We start from the raw sequence: 20365 nt of genomic DNA, 5'->3' as shown, positions 1-20365 counted from the left end.
GGCAGAAATCTGTGGAAATGGCACTTGTAAATGTAGTAGTGTGGAATAGGTACTTTCCACCATGGGATTATTTATGTTTACATACGTTTTTCTGTTTGTAAGGACCTTTATTCATTTAATTTCATCAGCCACAGTCCGACTCCTCTTTTACCTCATGGCACCTCACACTATGTCACAACAGAAATGCATGGTCAGTGCCTATAGCTCAGGTAAGACCATCAATCCGGCAACTGAATGGTTCCTTACTCAAGTCAAGCATCTCCTGGCTACATGTCAAAACTGTCCTTTCAGGAGGATACAATTAGCAACACTTACATTGTCCTTCTAAGTTCTAGTTGTAGAGGTGTTTTCTAAACACATTATTGTATTTTACAATTAAATTGTTCAAGACAGGATAATTGGAAAATCACTAATCATAATCCTGGAATATAACACAATGGCGAAAAGGCAGACCTATGGTTTAATTTACTGATGCTTAGTGGTTCAACATATTGCTCAGAGAATTTGGCAGTGTTAATAACATTTTATTAATACATTTAACACAAGACACTGTCATATAAATTGGGATTTATTTCCTTACAAAACCACAACTCAAACAAGAAAACAACATTATCATACCATGTACATTTCACACACACACCACTATGAAAATAACAGATTGATATGTGGGGATGGACGAGGAGGAGGACATCACCATCATCAGTGTGTTCTTACTCTCATGGCTTTGGAGACCTAGACCTTTTGAGCATTCAGAATGCCTTCACCTTTTGTTTTGTGCATTTGTTTTACACAGTCATCTGCAAAGAAAAAAAACTTAACAACAAACACGATAAACTACAAGTGACAGGACATCACTAGCCCCTAGCGAGGGACTTTGGCCAAAAGGAAGGAGTCAGACTCCTCAAAGTAAACAAAGCTTTCAAGTGTACACCAATATGTTTGGTACCGCATGTATGTTTTACGTCGGGTCCACTGTATGAAACTATACATTTCGCTGTGATGCCAGCGAGGTGGGGATCAATTCAAGTGATAGTGAAGGAGACCACTAGTTCCCACTGGTTTAAGCACAAGGATACAGGACACTTTCAAATCAAGTTGCCAACTAAGTTGCTCAAGAGGACACGAGTCCTGCAAGACTCAAGCATGGGTTTTGGTACCTCATTTAGTAATGGGTCATGCTGTAATCAAACACTAAGGAAATGGCTAATCTCTTCAGACTAAATTAACAAAATTACAGTTTTTTTCCCGTCAAACAACAACAGTGCTTTGGTTGTATTGTATAAACAATGCCAATAATATTCAAATAAACTCAAAATTAACACATTTCCAGCCACATATTCACATATTCAACTGATATTGTCAAATATGGCATTTGCGGCCTTATCACACAGGTAAAACGATCAAATATGCACCAAATTATACACCCGATTATTTTACTAACAAAAGGGACTGTGCTTCTTCACTTCACAACACAAGAAATAACATTACTTCTCAGTGCCATTAATCAAAATTCTTTAAAAGGACAATTTATGTCAATTTATTTAATCTATGACAAATTACCATGAACTTTCAAGAGTACAAATAAATTATCCACATAAAAATAAGCCCAAAAACTTCATTACAAAATATTCAGCGCACGTTAGGCATTAGGTCTACTAGGTTGTTGATGGAGGCTTATAAATGGCCAGAGATATCTTGGCTGAGACTGTTTTGAGGTCACTTTGTCTTGGTATGTACAGAGGCTGCCACCTACAGACTGTATCTGTTCAACAGAAGACTAGCACCGACTGTTTTCTTTTTTTCCTATTTTTTTTTGCTGTTCAGCTTGATGACCTGGCATCTCTTGTGGTCATTATCGCAGGGAGAGTTATAATTCTCCCCTGCTCTCCAATGGTAGCCATAGCAATGGTAACCAGCACAGCTCCAGCATTTCGATTTGAACTCCTCAACACAATAGGACCTCTGAATGGAAACACACAAGTGGAAACAGGAGCCATTTCTCTGTTTCTTCGTCAGTTGTGTCAATGGTCTGATTGTTGTCCGTTCTGACACGGATGATCAAACGTGACCAAGGAAGGGAAGAGCACAAAGACAAACCACTACAATCAGGCAGCTATTTTCCAGTGGTCACTTCAAATATGGCTGTTTCACATGGCCAAACCAAAACAGAGACACTTTTAAAGAAAAGTTACAGTCTTCCTAGAGTGAGGGAAAGAGAGAAAGAATTCTATAATTCTACCACTGTATGAAAAGGAAAGAGTGTAAAAATGGAAAAGCAGTTGGAGCTTAAGAACTGCTACAGGTTTTTGAGGTAGCAGATGTGAGTACTGAAGGGGCTTGGTATCTTATCATTTTAGTGTTTGTAGTATAGATTAAAATAATATAATGTGTATATTTAAGTAAAATTCATGTTACATTTTCAGTGCAGGGAGATGGTAGAAATAATTATGTAATATGTAAGCAATGAAATAAATAATATCTATTCATTTCATTTCATATAATATTCATTTCACTTAGAGCTGTCAGTGAGCCATTCATTACAGGTGATTTCAAGGCAACAGGACTGAGAATTTTGTACTGCTTTTTAAGACATGATTGATGACTGGAGTTTCTCCCATTTCATGGTACATAACCCATAGCGAGCTGTTCATTCCTTCAAGATGACTGAGCAGGCAGAAGCATCAGAAAGACACAAGATTTGGGAAAGGCTTCTAACTGTCTAGATCACTAGTCATCTGTCATGTAAGTGTTTAGGGTCCCTGCAGGACTGAAATGGGAGGTAGATAGGGGACGCGTGGGCGGGAGGGATGATTTGTTTGGCGCCTGATGTGTGGAGCAGGCACAAGGCCACTAGAGGGCGCCCCACATCCACCCTCCTACGTCTCCTTCTTCTTGCCCTCGCGGCTGCTCTTGAGGAAGTCGCTTTGCAAGAGGCGGTAGAAGAGAACGATGTTCATGGCCATCATGATGGCCAGGCCCACGCTGCCCACCGTGTAGCTGACGAGGGGCACTTTGTCGCGGTTGAGCACCAGCCAGCGGGTCATCCACGCCAGCGTGGCGATGCGGAAGACCATGTAGGTGCCCAGGTTGAGCATGCTGTTGACCCGGTAGACGGTGGTCTGCGCCAGGCTGGCCATACGCAGCGACTGACGCAGGTGGAGGAAGACGGAGTTGATCTCTACCAGCAGGGCCACCACCGCAAAGCCCACGTAACGGCAGCTGAACACCGCGATCCCAAAACAGGTGATTACCTACAGACACGGAGAGAGAGAGAGAGAGAGCGAGAGAGAGAGAGAGAGACATCAATGGTTAGCTCAGAATGAAAAGACCTGTTGCATCAGGTTTAGTCCTGGGGACAGAAACCTGTTTAACAGGGAAGCCCTGTGAAAAAATACTGCAGACCAACCACGACTAACATTTGTGCACCTGTCGGCCACCTCCCTGCACAAATATGTGAAGTGTTCTTAGTCAAGGTGCGAAAATTCACCTGAACAAGAGACAACACATTGTATATTATGACTGAAAGAAACACTCTCAAAGACTAGACTTATCACAACTTCTGTGTAATAGCCATCACCAGAGCTGTGAAACTAGAATGGGTCATGGGAAAAGCCAGTGGCTGTTTTCCAGGTCTGTAAATTAGGCCTCGACACTTATTTAGTTCGGGGGTTCCCAGTCCCTCCCCTGGGCCCAGAATGTACTGCCTGTCTTCCAGCTACACCTGCTCCACACACCTGACACAATGTACAACTGCCACTGATTTAGCTAATCATGGGCCACATAATTACACAGACTTCAGTGGAGATGTGGTGTGCATGTGTGTGGTTCAGAGATGCGGTGTGCATGTGTGTGGTTCAGAGATGCGGTGTGCATGTGTGTGGTTCAGAGATGTGGTGTGCATGTGTGTGGTTCAGAGATGTGGTGTGCATGTGTGTGGTTCAGAGATGCGGTGTGCATGTGTGTGGTTCAGAGATGTGGTGTGCATGTGTGTGGTTCAGAGATGTGGTGTGCGTGTGTGTGGTTCAGAGATGCGGTGTGCGTGTGTGTGGTTCAGAGATGTGGTGTGCATGTGTGTGGTTCAGAGATGTGGTGTGCGTGTGTGTGGTTCAGAGATGCGGTGTGCGTGTGTGTGGTTCAGAGATGTGGTGTGCATGTGTGTGGTTCAGAGATGTGGTGTGCGTGTGTGTGGTTCAGAGATGTGGTGTGCGTGTGTGTGGCCCAGAGATGTGGTGTGCGTGTGTGTGGCCCAGGGGAGGGTGGCTGCAAAAGCATGTGTGAAAGGGTCTGTGAGGGCGAAACTACTTTTGTGTCGTAAGGTTTTGTGGTGCAACCCACTAAAAAACTATTTTTTCTGTTGTTAGCAAACATATGTCCACTAGATGGCGACCAACACAAACATATATATTAAGATTCCCTGTTGAGGCTCACTACTAAAAGGGGAACACCAAAGGATTTCAGCATTATATTAACATTACATTAGGCCTACTCTTTTTAGTTCCTACAAAAAAATCACTTCACATGTGAAACTGGCTGGCAACCTGTTTTGAAACTAAGCCTTTGCTTCTTCTTGCCTTACACACCGGGGATGATATATGTGGTATTCATAATGAAGTATGAAGAACACCCACATCATTTCAAAATTCCATTTTTATAGTACCATTTGTCCTGATCTACTTCTATAAATTATACCTCCAAGTAGAAAAGCAGGTCAATCCCATTGGTTTTTTATTAGCCCCAACGCCTTTCCTTTAGAGACTGACACATTTAAGGTGGGGAAGACACACACTTTATACTCATGTCCACATGCTCCTCATGCCAATCTTAGAGATAACCAGAGAGAGAAAAAATGAATATGACTGAAGATCTCTTGTTTAGTGTCAAAAAGCCACAGTACATTAGCTTACCTGATTAGTTGACCAACTTTATCTACTAATCTGATCTTAAAACATGTCAGAAAAAAAGAAGAACTATTATTGTCAACACCATCCCATTTCAAAGAAACAACATTCTAAAACATAGTGTGAGCTTCCCACAAAGGAAAGATAACATCTATTAAGAAAAAGACAAACATTACTTTGAGAGATCTGTGAAAACAAGATTAGACAGTGATAAAAGTCTAAATAAACACCAATGTTCTCTACATATATGTCATATTTGGAGAAGCAGTGACAGTGCGAGGCGGGGTTATTTGCAGACAGGTCCAGGCACTCATACCGTATCAACCGCACACTAATAACAGCCCTGCATGTCAGACATGCGCTTGTGTACTGGCTCCCCTATAAGCATGGGTGTCCCTGTGTCCTGGAACCACATGCAATGTGCCACTAAGGCATGGAGGAATGTCCCAGCCACCTCCGCAGTAATAGCACCCAAACCCGTGGCACGCTGACATCGGCACGGCCGTGCGAAACACACACTCTGACTGGGGAAGGGTAGAGTGACTGGATCATGTCACTCTACCCTTTGTTTGGAATACAGACAATCTGCTCGTTGCCAAAGCCAAGCACGTAAACAATAGGGGGAGATGGAGAAGTACAAAATGTGAGCGATTGCTTACTACTTTAATGCCTGGCTGTCACATACACCACAACACATCAGGCACAAAAACATGTACACACACAACCACACCAACACACACACAACCACACACACAACACCCACACAGTATATATACAATTATAAGGTTCTGTATCTTTAAGGAAATGGTGGTTTTATGGGCAACATTCTCTGACTCATTAAAATAAAACTCTAGAAAGGCTTAAACACAGATGCACATTTTCACAAAGAGCCCAGCAAATCTGATTAGGGCAGCTCAAAGCTGTCCACTATCTGCTTGTCTTGCCTCAGCGGATCTCTCTGAGCCCCCGACCACCACCACCACCACCACCACCGGCCAAACGGACACCTGCAAATAAGGTTGGCGTGACCTGGGAGCAGCACGAAGCTATAGGGGCAAACTGCCAACCTTGGGCAGGGCAGGGTCAGAGAGGTTCCTTACACAAGCCTCAGGTACCTGCCCCCATCTCAAACACACTGTAGATAAGGGTATACACTTCCATAACAGTCAGTAATCTTCAACCTGGCTTATCTATGCTCAAAGGCACCAATCTCTTGTGAGGGAGAGAGAGACTAGGAAAGCATGGGGGAAAACAGGAAGTGAAGAGATCAATGCTCTATCGCGTGATGTTGATTGACCTGGAATTTGCCCGCCCCAAATATCCAAATAGCCCACCCATCCCAGGATGGCATCCTGGTAATAGTCAGTGATTTGAGGATAATGTCATTCTTTCTTCAGTCTAGGTGTAGGCTACATTTTAAAGGCTACATTACGTTTTGTAACAAAGACTGTTATTGTAACATGCAGCGTTGAGTTTCAAATTTTGACACCATCAAACACCAGGCCAGCAAGAAGACATCCCGTGGAACCCTTGATACATGGATCAGTACAGTGTTTCACTAGTTCTTGCGAATCAGTGTGACAGAAGTTCCCCCCCAAACTCCTCAAAACATTGTCATATGGATGCGAACAGTTTTTGAAAACGCAAAGAAAAACATTGTTTTCAAAACCTTCTGCTGTGGTGTGGGCGGCTCCTTAGTGGTGTGTTTCCTGTCCTCATGTGTTCTCTGAGGCGTAGTGGCTGAGACCGTTCAATGCAGGGACTACCAGTTACTTTCTGACCTTGAGAGTTGTCCAATCATTGACATGTTATCAGTTACATGCAATGAAGGGCTTACACAAACATCATAACGAGGCTCTTATGTGTCACGTGTCTAAGTTTAGTATGTGACCTGTGACGCCCGGCTCTACTATGCCGTTAGGGGTTACGCCTCTTCCTACCACTCTGTGGTTCTATGTGTTCATGTCAGCTTGTTATGCTATGTTCAACCTGTAGGAGGAACTGGAGAGCACAAGCTGTTGATGATGAGGGGCGGGGCTCCATGCCAATGGCCATCCCTATATAGAGGTGTCCCGGGAACCTCAGACTCAGAACTCTCTTCTGCTCTAGCTGGACGTTGGAGTGCTGTCTAGATGAAGGATTCTCATTGCTTTAGTTATATGCATTACACATAGTCTTCCGTACTGACTTACATGACACTTTACTTTACCGTCCTTATCACTTACTGACTATTGTCTTGTTGTAAATAAATGTTAATTGTTTAAAACGTACCCGATGGTGTCCTGTCTTCCCTGTGTTATGGCTACCCTGAGCTAAGTAGCCATCACAGACCTTACTTTCTCTCTACATGCAAAAAGACAACGTATTTGTGGTTCACATTTCAAACCAGCATCCGGTTGGGGGGGGGGGGGGGGGGGGGGATTTTACATGCTTTGAAGCAAGTAACTTTAAAATGTGAAACTGAATCACCAGGAGCCACCCTTTCCCCAGTGCTGTTTAAGACAACAGAACCACAGATCAGGACAGCCAACACCACAGCCCCTGGGGGCACCAGCCATGGTAATCCACGTGGTCCCACTGTCCGCTGACAGGAGCAGACAATTAGAGTGAGTCAGCATTAGTAGTCTTACCGCGGTAATCCATCATAAGACTGGCTGCAGATGCCGTAATCCAGCCTTAAGGGACACTTTCTCTTGCTCAAGTGAAAACACGGGAGCACTCACTCCCCTCACCAGCCAGCGGTACAACAAGGACTTTAACATGGTGGAACAACAAGGACTTTAACATGGTGGAACAACAAGGACTATAACATGGTGGAACAACAAGGACTATAACATGGTGGAACACACGGTCTGGCTGTGCAGTAATGTTCACCTGACAGACTGGAGTGGATTGACTATTGTAAACCCTATTGGCCTCCTACTGTTAGCCATCATGGACAATGTCTATTTAGCAATACAGCACACTGCCTGAGAGAAGGAGCAATAGATTCATTTAGTGATAGATTTATCTTGCCTGGGTGTGAAGTAAACACCATAGGTCCATTCTTCCCATCACCAGAAGGTTTTTCTATTGCCTTACTAAGCCAATCATCCCTCCCCCGTACTCATTTGCACTGACTGCAGAGATAGTATCACCTTACTGACAGAGATGATTTGCACATCTGTGTAACAGTGGGCGGTTTTCATGATCACATTCTTTGGATTATAGACATATTTCCTTTTTACGACTCCTGTCTTTATGCTCTATCCTGCCCTGTTTAAGTCTCACGTTTGACTATGTATGACAAAACAAAAGTCCCCTCTGGAAGGACTAAAAGAGACTTAAAGGAGTTTGTTTTGTTCCAAGTAAGACCCAACTTCTATCTTCTTCAGATTTCCCCAAGATTCTGCACGAAACACTACCCCAAAAATACCACCAGAAAACCAATTCAACACTGAAAGCCTTGGTTCTTGGTCTCTTTGAAAAGCTTTAGTTAAGATTTACAAGATTCAAACAAACCTAATTTGAAGCACACACAAACGGTAAGATGATGCAATAACCGCCCCAACCCCCCCCCCCCCCCCCCGTGTCACCTAGTACATTGGGGAAACGAAAAAACTTTCAGTGGTGCCTCTGTGTTTGTTTCCCATTAGAGCTCCCTGCGGTGTCAATTAGCACCGCTCACGGCACCAGTGAGGCCGGAGAGAGGGAGAGAAGAAGATGGGGGGGGGGGGGGGGTTGAACGGTAAAGACTCCCATCCAAGGCTAGAACCTTCTGGAATGAAAGCGCTTGAGACTATGAAACCAGTTACTCTGGGTAGGAGTGTCTGAGATATAGCCCTCTGACAGCAGAGGAATCTCCAGTTCAACAGGTACTGCAGACAAGTTGGAAGACAAGTTGCCAATGACCTGTCGAGAAAAAAAGGCCCAACAACAGGTGTGAGTAAACAGGTGGTGAAACCAAGGAAGTGGGGCCTTTATCATCTGCCCCATCTCACCCCTTACACACACACACGTACACCCCCCCCCCCCCACACACACACACACACACACAAACTCACATAGAAACACAGAACATGAGCATGTGACACGTGAGCATGACAAATATTTTTGCTGATCATCCCTATAGCAACTAGTGGCGTGTATTAAGAGTGGTAATTAGTGTGGCTAAAAATATAGCGCCATAGTAGCTGCGAGTGTAACTGTGTGGGAGAGGGAGGGTGTTGTCTTCTCAAGGGATTCATTGCTTACTTGACCTCAATGAAATTAACTGTAAAAATCCCTTTCTATGTCAAGAGATACACATTCACAGATGTACATTCTCTGATGTACATTACTCTGAGAGGAAGAGAGGTTGGGGATTTTTTCATTGCTCAACCAGTTTTATAATGACAGATACTAAAATAATGACAGACTTTTCCCACAGAACCAGTTGAATCAAACTCAAATGTGACAAGTTAACAGCCTGGTAACCTGAGCGGCTACAGCCTCCAAATGGTTGTAGTGAAGTGGAGGGGAAATGGTATCAAGCACTAAATGGCTCCAGCGTAAAGAGCACAGTACACTTCCTGGCTTCCTTTTCAGCGGCGGTGATGGATAGCCCAGCGGAAAGAGTTTACACAAACACAGCGTGGTCAAAGTTCACCAACCGGAGAGAGAGAGAGAGAGAGAGAGACGAACACTACCGTCCCAAACGAGATACAGACATATGGCCATAAGGATGAGCTGGTTGTAAAATGACCGCAGACGCACAATACACCAGTGTTTTATGAAGCACTGCTAAAGAGGAAGTTTAAAGACTCACCACTAATCGCTCATATTCTGACTGGCAATTGAGGACTAGGAAAATCACGTGGTAGGTCTACTCGTAAAAGAAAAACTGGCACTGTAGACATTAATCATTTTAACAGGCAACAGTAAAGATTGCCATTGTGTTTCTTTATCCATCACTCCAGGTTGCCAGGTTGAAACAGAGATCTGAGTCCATTTCTATGATTCAGCCAATAAGCACTGAATGATAAGAGATATATATATCAATTCAATTGTGTATGTGTTCACACCAATAGACACAGAGGGTTGCTGTAGGAACGCTATTTCATTTTCAAGGTCTGGGTGGGGCAAGGAATATGAGAACACAAAACCATTATAATGTACATTTCAACCATCACCTTGAGCTCAAAGTTTACTTGCATGGGACTGAGAACAGAGTTTAGTTAAGTTCTTCTCTACATATATATGTGTGTGTGTGTGTGTGTGTGTGTGTGTGTGTGTGTGTGCACACACACAAACACAGACACACACACACTAAAGTAGTTGGAAAATCCCCATTCCCCATCGGAAATGTCATCCCTTTAGAATGGAGCGAATACCTGAAGCTAAACGACTGCATTCCAAGTATTCTATGCCAATGACAGCACTTCCAGCATAGAGGGGTAACTGAACTCCAGCAGGACACCCTGAAGTGTGTTTGTGGCGCCCTTGAGGTACATACAGATAGCTACATTTGGCAGGCAGAAAAAAATAAGTGGCAGAAAAGAAAACAACTGACACTCATGTGTGGAGGACCAATTCCAAAAACAATGTCAATAAATAACAACAAAACTCTTTTTGGCTGTGGTTATGTTTCTTCCAGCAGGGTAATTTTAGGAACCTCAGCTGATAGTTGGTCAGACAGCAGAATGACTACAGGGAGCAATGGAGCGGCTATAGCTCAGCCCGGCTAAGGCCAGACATCCACTCTATTTCTGGGTTTTCACAATTGGTGTTTACCAAAGTCAAGCTGACACTTCAGTCTCCACATAAGGGCGTGCTTTTTTAAAGTGAGTGCATCACACATCCCAGAACTGCGTGTGACCAATTACAACCAAAAAGTAAGATGTGTTCAAAAAAAAAAAAGAGTAGAAACAGAAAAGATAGGGGGGGGGGGGGGGGGGGGGAAATCATGTGTCAAACCCTAGGGTTTGTGTTGGTGTGACGCGCCTGACCACATTGTATTTCTCCAAAATTTCCATTCATCTAGTTTCATAAACAAAGACACCTACAATGTGGCAATCAAACATGTTGAAAAGCGGGTGAAAGTGGGTGAGGTTGCATGGGTGTGCATTGTTCTGGCGAGTTTGGGTGTGAAGCTATGTGTCACAGGACAGGTATTTGGTACTTGAGGTTGTTGAATGTGAATGAATGGGTGTGACTTTGTGTATGGGTGGAGAGGGGTTTGCAACGAGTTACCCTGAAAGGAGTAGCCTATCTGTGCTGGGAGAGAGTAAATGTATGGTTCGTAGTACAGGAGTAGGGATGGGCGGTATATCGGAAATATATTGGTATATTCAATGCCAATTTATACAAGATATAAGTAAGAAGGTCAGTAACTGTGTGCGTTTAAAACTGATCACATTTTTCCAGGGAAGAATGTTGCAGCTCTCTCTTGCGTGCCCACACATAAACTGGACCTAATATCCGCAACGAGAGGCATATCTGGGTTTGTTTGATTTAGGTGAATTTGAACAACATTTAAAAGGAAAGTAATTCACCTAGTTGGGCAGGTCTGTGGGATCTAACTACATTTCACTGATGCTAACAAATAATCCATTTATGGGGTTCGATCGTCTCGTAGTGCCATTGTGACAGTCTTGTTTAGGTTGTTACCTAAGTATTAGTGAGTCTATAATACCTACCCACCTACAATAAATCCTATCCGAGGGATGTTGCACAAACCGCTCAACATAATGGACAACACATCCCCTGCATGATCTACTGGTAGGACAGCAGAGTGTCTTCAGTTGGAGTCTCCTTTAACTCTGCTGTAATGAGGAATGCTACAGGAATCCAGTCCTGCCCACCACAATAGCAATATGATGACTCCTCTCTGTGCCGGGAGAGAAGGCCTATCCTCTGAGTGGCAATGTATGATGCATATTCCACATTCTATTTCTTTATTCTATTTATTGCAACTCCTAGCATAGTAGCTTGTATACATATACTTTGGTTTGTTTTGTGTTATGTGTATTTTGTGTTTTTGTGAATTGCTGCTGGAACACTGCAATTTCCCTTTGGGAATCAATACAGTAATGTATGTATCTATCTATATATCTATGTAGCAAGGGATAGAGCCAGAGGTTGTTAAATAGGTTTGTTATTCAAGGGGTTTCAACAGGGTCCACCATCTCCATGCACACAGGGAGGGACATATGGAGACCAGATTTCCCTGTTCCAGTCTGGTTATACATGGGGGGAGGGGGTAGGAGCACCCTCTTTGACCTGTTCCAGTCTGGTTATACATGGGGGGAGGGGGTATGAGCACCTTCTTTACAGGGCTCCCCTCTCTGCTTGCATAACCCAGATGGGACATGACAGACTCAGCTGCCTGATCTTACTTACAGCGGTCACATTTCTGCCATTCAGGTGGACGGCCCTGGCTTCAGGTTTGTATTTCCTAGGCTAAATCACATAGAACATGTATATGGAACAGCACACATGTTGTTTTGGGATGTCTTTGGCCTTTCAGTGACTTAGTACACTGTAAAAATAATACAAACACAAAAACCGTTGGACCTCACCCCATCTCTTAACTTTGTGTAATCAGTTGAATGTAGATATATGTTATGGTGTAGTAGTCCACATAACTGGACACTGCGCAGATGTAATGCAGTGTGGTCACATGCAGTCAATTTACATTCATGTGATTGGCTGAAATTGTAAGCGACATCTGATAGGCTGTAGAGAATGAAATGCATCTTTTTCAAAAGGACAATCATGCAATCAAGCTGCGTCAGGAAAGTGTCAAAAATCCTAAAAATAAATGCAGGAATGTTCACAAATAGTGAGTGGTTTGTAAATACACGTTTCTCAGTCTATAAATAAATGCAACCGCGTTTTCTTCCTCCATACAAGTGGATTCCCCCTATACAGCCACAGGTCACACTGTGGGGGGGAGACCAGGGGCCTTATTTATAAAACTGTGTGGAGGATTCTTGTCCAAAACTGGCGTGAGGACGAAACACAGAAGTGCTTACGCACAAAAATATTCTGATTTATAACCCACTGCGCACGCACATCCAACTCAAGTTTCCATTTCTAAATCACAACAGAATCAACATTTGGCCTACGTGAGCGAGCCCTTCTAACGCCCATAATTGCCTAAAATAGTCAGTGAAACACCCTTAACATTCATCCTGACTGCATGAATACAGTGACGGAGGTAAGGGAAATAAGAAATATTTTGTGTGACATAAGCTGTTCATTGAAGGTCAATAAATAACGTTATTTCTTTCCATTCATTGTGTTCTTACAAGGTCAATCCAATTAGACCTCATAACACATAAATAAAGGTTGACTGAGAGGTCGTTTACATGGAGCCTAGTTTGTCAATCTGATACGGATAGCTAATACAGATAGCCCTATCATACATACGAACACTCTCTATCCGCACCTTGTGTCTGCAACGATCGCAGTCCGGGGTAGAAAGTGAGTAGATTTGAATCGGTACGGGGGCTGGTGTTCGTCTGCACGGCTTCACGCAACCTGATGACGTCATTGCCCCACGTGATCAATTTGCGATCTCCAACCAATACTTATATCCCTTGTTCTCCCTCAAAATCTCACTCGTGGTGGGCCTCGAATTCACTCTCATTAACCCAGCCTACTGATTTTTGATTAGCCTCCTATCTTGATCTAATTTTTCTTATTCAGACGTAACATAACTTTCATGACCACAAATATAAATTGGCCAGCGATTTAATTGCTTTTTTATTCATAAATGTATGTAAAATGCTCGGAGCAATGCATCATGGGAAATGGAATGACAGACATGTCATGTTGTACTGTTCCAAACTCTTTATTACCAATAGAAAATATAATTCATTTTCGCATATCCTTTAGTCTGACCACTGATTTTATTAACCACCATAATGTAATGTTGCTAATTGGAGCTTGAATGTCTTGTGTAATGTGTTTATACGTTTGCTGCTTCCTTTACCTTGTGCTTTTGAGTCTCTTCTTCTAGGTTTTTCACGTTTTTTCAGTTGTAGAAATAAAGCGCTAAAGCGCCACCCACAGGTGTGGGGTATGTACTACAGTCGGTTCACCACAATCTGCTGCCTCCGTGTTTACGCAAATCTCTCGTTGCCAGCCTCCGTATTTACGAAATTAAAAGATTCGATTGGTGTGAAAAGTTAATCCGATTCGGAGGCCCTAGACTTCGTGTGCATAGCACCTGAGAGATCCCTCACCTGTCAGCCATTCCCTTGAAAGAAATCTGAGGGTTGTCAGGATTTGAAATGGGACAGGCATGGCTTGGTTTCTGCAGGTGCTTCTCTGTAAATCTGGGCCCACTACAGCACAGAGATCCAACAGAAAAGCTCTAAGAAATCGGAACCGTCTGAAAATTTGCTCGCTCAAAATTCCTCCATTCGCCAAATCTTCCAACAGTGCCAAAGCAGCCATTGTGCGTCGTTACGCATTGCTATTGCCTGCCTTTTTATACTCACCCACAAACATGTGATAACAATATATAAAATTGCACTCGTATCTGGTCGACTGAAGCCCCGAAAACGGCATAAGTGTAAATGTAATTTGTCCTACTGTTCACCGTATTCATGAAAATAAATTTCATAACATGCAGGTATTGTTAAATATTTACAGATCCACATATATATGAATCCCGATTAAACTGTACAACAGTTTATGTGCGTACACATAGGAAAAAGTGTCCGTGGAGAACCTCACATTCTCCTGTGAAGTTTGCTTAGAAAGTGGTGTACGCCTTATTATGTGCCTACACATTTACACATTTACAAATGAGGCCCCAGGAAGAGAGTGGGTGATCTGTGATAGAGGAGAAGGCCTATCAGGTTTTATTTGTTTATGGTTATGGCCTTAGCTAACACCACGAGAGGGGCATGGCAGAGTGGACACTCTCAACTCTAGGAACATCATTCAAATGAAAGATGGCCGTCACTCCCCCAACAGCTCGGCAACCATCTGACCTACTCTAGCCTGTTCACATCACTTGTCATTTAAGGAATGCTCTGTTAATATCCTGGTTAAAATTCTACTATAAGAGCGTCAGGGCCCCTGCACTCAGGAAAGAGCAGGTCTGAGGAGAGAACACACGTGAGAACGGCTCTACTCAAAGCGCATGACGACCCTCACCTCACAGTCAAGGCTGAGATAATGAGCAAACTCAATTATACTTAATGAGAGAAAGATGACAGTCATTTCTAGCTGGGGAACACTGACAAACATCTTGTGAAACATGCTGCAAAATAGTCAGCACACATATTTCTTTACCTCAGGTATGCGGTGGGGGCTTGCTGACAGTGTCCTTTTTTCCCCTCAGATTGATCCAAGAGGGCAATATATTGTGCTGTGGCTATCCCCACACTTAAACCTTGATATTTCCAAACACATTTGCCAACTGGTTCAGTCTATGTTTGAGGCATTTTTTTCCTGTCGAGGAGTAAATGGTTCCTTTTTTCCATGGCTTCAGCTAAAAGGGACTAAGCTACAATTACACTATTGAGGCCACAGCCTAATACACTGGTCGCTACCGCTAAACGTCCATGTGGGTGAGATTGCCCATATGCAGTTTGTCTGAAAAGGTAACCGGTCCGATGTGTTCGAATTTCTCTTTTCTACAGGCTCACCCCTTCTCCCAGCCCCTCTGGATGTGGAAGCCATCAGCCCCTATTTTTGGCCCAGACAGAGGGACTTCCTCTCCCCCCAGAGTTTGGGGGATAAGAGGGTCTCGGAGCATTTGGCTGAGTGCCAGTACCCCACAAGTTACTGAAGGAAAGCTCTGGCCCGCCCCGCATCACCAGAGAGTAACTGGAAAAACATTTCCATGGGACTTGTGATTCGTGCTCTGCACTTCAACTCAAGCAGTTTGCCATTCCTTTATCATCTGTTCTCAGCAGTACAGAATCACATCACAAGGACAGCAGGGTGGACACAAATCACAGGGGCTCTATCAGTGTGGTCAAGCTTTACAAGTGTTATTGTGCAGTCCGTTTTCAAACAATACAAAGGATGTTTCCATTCGCTGACAGAATGATTCCCTTGTTTACTCTGGGCACATTTGACGGACAAGGAAAACAGTTTATTATCACTGCACCAGAGGAAGCAAAAGAGAAATTAAGGACACAAGAAGAGGAGAACAGATGAAGGGAGAAGCAAAGTTTCTCACACCACAGCTCACACTCTGGCAATCTAAGAGCCACTTTAATGAATGGGGTCCCAGGAAGAAGAAGGGGGGAAAGGCAACAACCAGAAGCACAGAGGGAGCCTGTCTGTTCCCTATGAGACTGAACCCCAGAAGTGACGCAACAGCTCTCCCCATGTGACACACTCAAAACACACCGTGTCCAACTGGGGCCTGGGCACCATTAACTTCCTCTGACGGTATATACATTGGAACACATTTAGGACCTCAACACGTTCTCACATAATATAACTACATCCATATGTAACACAGACCAACGCCTCCAATATTTTAATGCTTTCGTTAAATTGAGTTTTAACAAGTTTTCACAACTAAATCACTGTTTGGTTTGGTATAGAGAGAAACTTGCACTGAGACCATATCTCGGTGCGGTAATACAGTTACACATACTGGTTTGATAACTTTGCTCTGAGACCATATCTCGATGCGGTAATACAGTTACACCTACTGGTTTGATAACTCTGCACTGTGCCCTTGGTCCTGCATATACAAGTGCCATAACAGATCATAAACTGACCTCTTTCACTTAAGTAACAAAAGAATAAATTGACCTCTGTCACTTAAGTAACATAAGCATAAACTGACCGCAGTCACTTAAGTAAGAAGAGAATAAAACGACCTCTGTCACTTAGGTAACAAGAGTGTTGTTTTAATAGTTAGCAGTAGGACAACAGATGTTTGAATAATCTCTCTCGGAGCCGACATTCTGATGGTTCGCCGGAAGATGCCATAGACCCATCAAAGGGCATGAACTATGGCTGAACTCTTACTAAGAGAGTTCACAGCTATCTTACATTAAAGTAAATATTATAACATTATCCTTGACAAATCAATACAGATTCATGCCATATTTAAACACAGACATTTGCCTGGATGTTCCTTTAATGAGTCATCTCTCCATCTCACTGAAGGAAACCCCAACAGGTCTCTCATTCGCAGAAAGGTGTGAGCAAATGCAGCTATCTTACATTAAAGTAATTATTATAACATTAGCCTTTACAAATCAATACAGATTCATGCCACATTTAAACACAGACATTTGCCTGGATGTTCCTTTAATGAGTCATCTCTCCATCTCATTGAAGGAAACCCCAACAGGTCTCTTATTCGCAGAAAGGTGTGAGCAAATGCAACACAGATGACACACAATCCTACCACACCCTGTGGGCTTATTATAGCTAGCAACAGCCAACACCTCACTGTAGCAACAGGTCAGGGGTTAGATTTCCTCCATCAGACCAAACTCCCTCCGTCAGTACAGTGGGTCACATACTTAAGGAGAATCAAAAGAGGAGATCTTGCAGGAGTATTAGGCTATATTTTAAGGGAAGGACACAAACAACTAGACTTTAGGGTGATTTCATTAAGGGCATAGGATATAGGTATACGTAACAGAAACCCTTATAGAAAGATCTGTGATAGATGTATGACAACAGTATTATGAACTGTGCAATAACAACAGTGAGTGTTCTGTGATTACTCACCACACAGTGATGGAACAGGAGCTCCCATGAGTGGCTCAGTTTTTGGTTGAGGACCATGTCAAGGAAGTCATAGATGAAGTAACCTGTGAAAAAAGACACATATGTGAGAGAAGACAATTAATACGTGGTAGTGTAGTTCTGGCATATCAGCTACCATGACGACACTGCTGATGGTTACTTAGATGTCAGTTCCAGAAGGCTATTTATATCCATCTGCTATGAGCGTAACCATGGCAACGGTATTTTAACATGGAGGAAATGAACAAAGGATGCACTGGATTATTGGTTGTTGTTTTTTCTATAAATTGAAAACATTCCACTGGAAAACTGTTATGGGTGCAATCTGTTGCTTCTGCAGACCTTTCTTTTATATATCGGCATAACTTTGGTTAAATTGCAATCATTTCAAGCACTATATGCATACCTCTAATCATGCACACAAAGACTTAACAGTGCCCTTCAAATTATTTCTTTTTAAGTATATCCCTGGTGGAGAATACGTAATAACCCGGCTACACACAAAACCCAATTAAGAAAGGCAACTTGTTCAGCTGTGGATTCCCATGTGGAAAGATAACATTTGAATTGTGGGCAGTGTTGGATAGCGTCCTTGCTTCAGGAGGAAACATTGCCCTTTCTCTATGTATTCTTATCAACATACCTCTCTAAAAACCTTTATTTACAAAGAGAGGCATCTACATATACCTCTCTAAAATACCTTTATTTACGAAGAGAGGCATGTACATATAGAGGGTGGGCAGGGTTATTTACTTAGTTAATGAACAGGATGACTTATAAGACGACGCAAATAATACTGGTTAGTCCACCTGATAAACATACAAACAAGCTGACGTGTAGCAACATGTGCACCTTATATATCACATTAGTATAGGACGGTCACTCATTGTCCCTCATGCCAAAGTTATATCACATTAGTTTAGACAGTCACTCATAGGTCCCCTTTTCTGCTGGGAAATATCCTACACTGTATGTTTAGACAGGATCAGACTCATGGGTAACAGACACTGAGATCTACACTCTGACTATGAACAGTCATGTGATGAATGGCATTTCAGCCTCAACAAAGTGAAAATAAAATGCCTGTTTGGAGCAGTGGTCTATTCTTTGGAGGTCACGTGAGGAGTGGGTAGGTTTGGTGCCTGGGACAGATCATAAAGCGTCCCATTGATACAACATCCAGTGCTACCAACATGGTTATGATCAGGGTTGGGATTCTTCCAAGAATGTAAAATATTCCAGGAATTCTAGTACCCTAACACCCTGCATAGATTCTATAAATTTGCCATTTACTGGACAATTCCTTTCTATTTAAAAACAGTTCATTTTAACACACGGCATCAGGAGCCCTTTTTTAAACACTAAATCACTGAAAAAGGTGCTGCACACTAACACTTGTTTTTTGAGCTGTAAACGAAATGATATAACTGTACTGTGTTTCTGTTGAAAATGGCTCAACACATTATCTACTATTTAAAATCATCCTGAACCTAGCAAGCCAATGCCGACGGATGTTTGAGACTTTTCTAAATAATGAAATGGGCGGACCACCTCCCCAAGACCCCACCCGTGAGTGTGAGTCTCACTTTCATTTGCTGATGGAGACTCATTATTCACAGGCATTTACCGCCCTCTCACCCAGCCTCTCTGATCACTACCTCTTTACGCTCTAAAATGTAAGTAGTGGGACTTCCAGTATTCCGCATCAGGGGCAAACACACTCATGAGTACACCCTGCATAATGTTAAAACTGGTTATGATGTTCTATAAAAGTCTTCCAAGTACTTCTAACGTCGGAGTAGCACCTCGTTTGCTTAAAATATTCTGTCTTTGAGTCACGTGGCTGAGAATGAATAGTGGCAATTACCATGAGCTTCCAGTGTGCACAACAATGAACAAGGGAGCCCACCCCCCTTTTAAAAATCTCTGCCCATCCCCGCCCACTTACCAATTGATACAGATACCAGAGCATGAGAGAAGACGGAATAGGTTGCAATTAAATCTTCTGCCATCCGCGGGTGCAAGTAAAAGCTGTGAGAATAAAGAAAATGTGACTGTCACCTGTGGGTCGCCAACCGTTTACTGAAGTCATACTACCCTTTGTATTTCACGTGTTCATACAGATGTGACAACACGACCGTCATTGACCGGTTTCGAGGCAATTAAGAAAAGATTAAATCTAGGACCATAAGGCGCAAACAATGAATTGCGTGCTGCCACACATCACCCACAACCTATATCTGAGTTACAGTTGGTGACAAAGATGGCAATGGAATTCATATTCAAATAAGTCAAATCGGTAGTGTGAATGGATGCAAATCAATGAAAGAGAACGTAAAGTACAATGAGATAAGCAACTTACCAAAGCACAGCCCATATCCCTGTTATGAGACTATGGACGAAAGACGTGGAAATGTTTCTCCATTTCCACGCGTTCCTACATGCACTCTCTGGCATAGAGAGTTTACCAATTCCACAGTTAACTAGTTTAAAGAAGCAGACCGAGCTTCCCGTCGTCAATATGACCGAAGGCAGTTCCATGTTTTCTTAGTTCCAAGTCAATGTCTCCAAATACGCGGGTGATTCCGAGCTTCAAAAAGTCGCGCGCTTCTTAAACTTGAAAAAGGCAAAGGGGACTACTACCTTTTCACCAGAGCTGATAAAATGAATGTGTTGATCTTGTTATGTCTCGCATATAATTCAATCCACTGAGAGACTATAATTGAATCCCCTTATTTCAGATGATGGAACCGTATTTGACGCGT

At 43.0% G+C, this 20365-nt stretch overlaps 1 protein-coding gene across 1 annotated transcript; it reads right to left on the bottom strand.

The window, feature by feature from the left end:
• Positions 1-2876: 2876 nt before the first annotated feature.
• tlcd2 (TLC domain containing 2) lies at positions 2877-20141 on the bottom strand (the record flags this gene model as incomplete). The annotated part of the gene is made up of 4 exons (XM_080844225.1): positions 2877-3251; positions 17583-17665; positions 19549-19631; positions 19963-20141. The coding sequence occupies 4 exons, from the start codon at positions 20139-20141 to the stop codon at positions 2877-2879; spliced, it is 720 nt and encodes a 239-aa protein (XP_080700351.1).
• Between the last annotated feature and the right edge of the window lie 224 nt (positions 20142-20365).

Source organism: Sprattus sprattus (genome assembly GCF_963457725.1).
Source record: "Sprattus sprattus genome assembly, chromosome: 9".
In the NCBI taxonomy this organism is placed as follows: domain Eukaryota; kingdom Metazoa; phylum Chordata; class Actinopteri; order Clupeiformes; family Clupeidae; genus Sprattus; species Sprattus sprattus.
The sequence above is the reverse complement of the archived record's forward strand: the minus strand, read 5'-3'. Positions and strand labels throughout refer to the sequence as shown.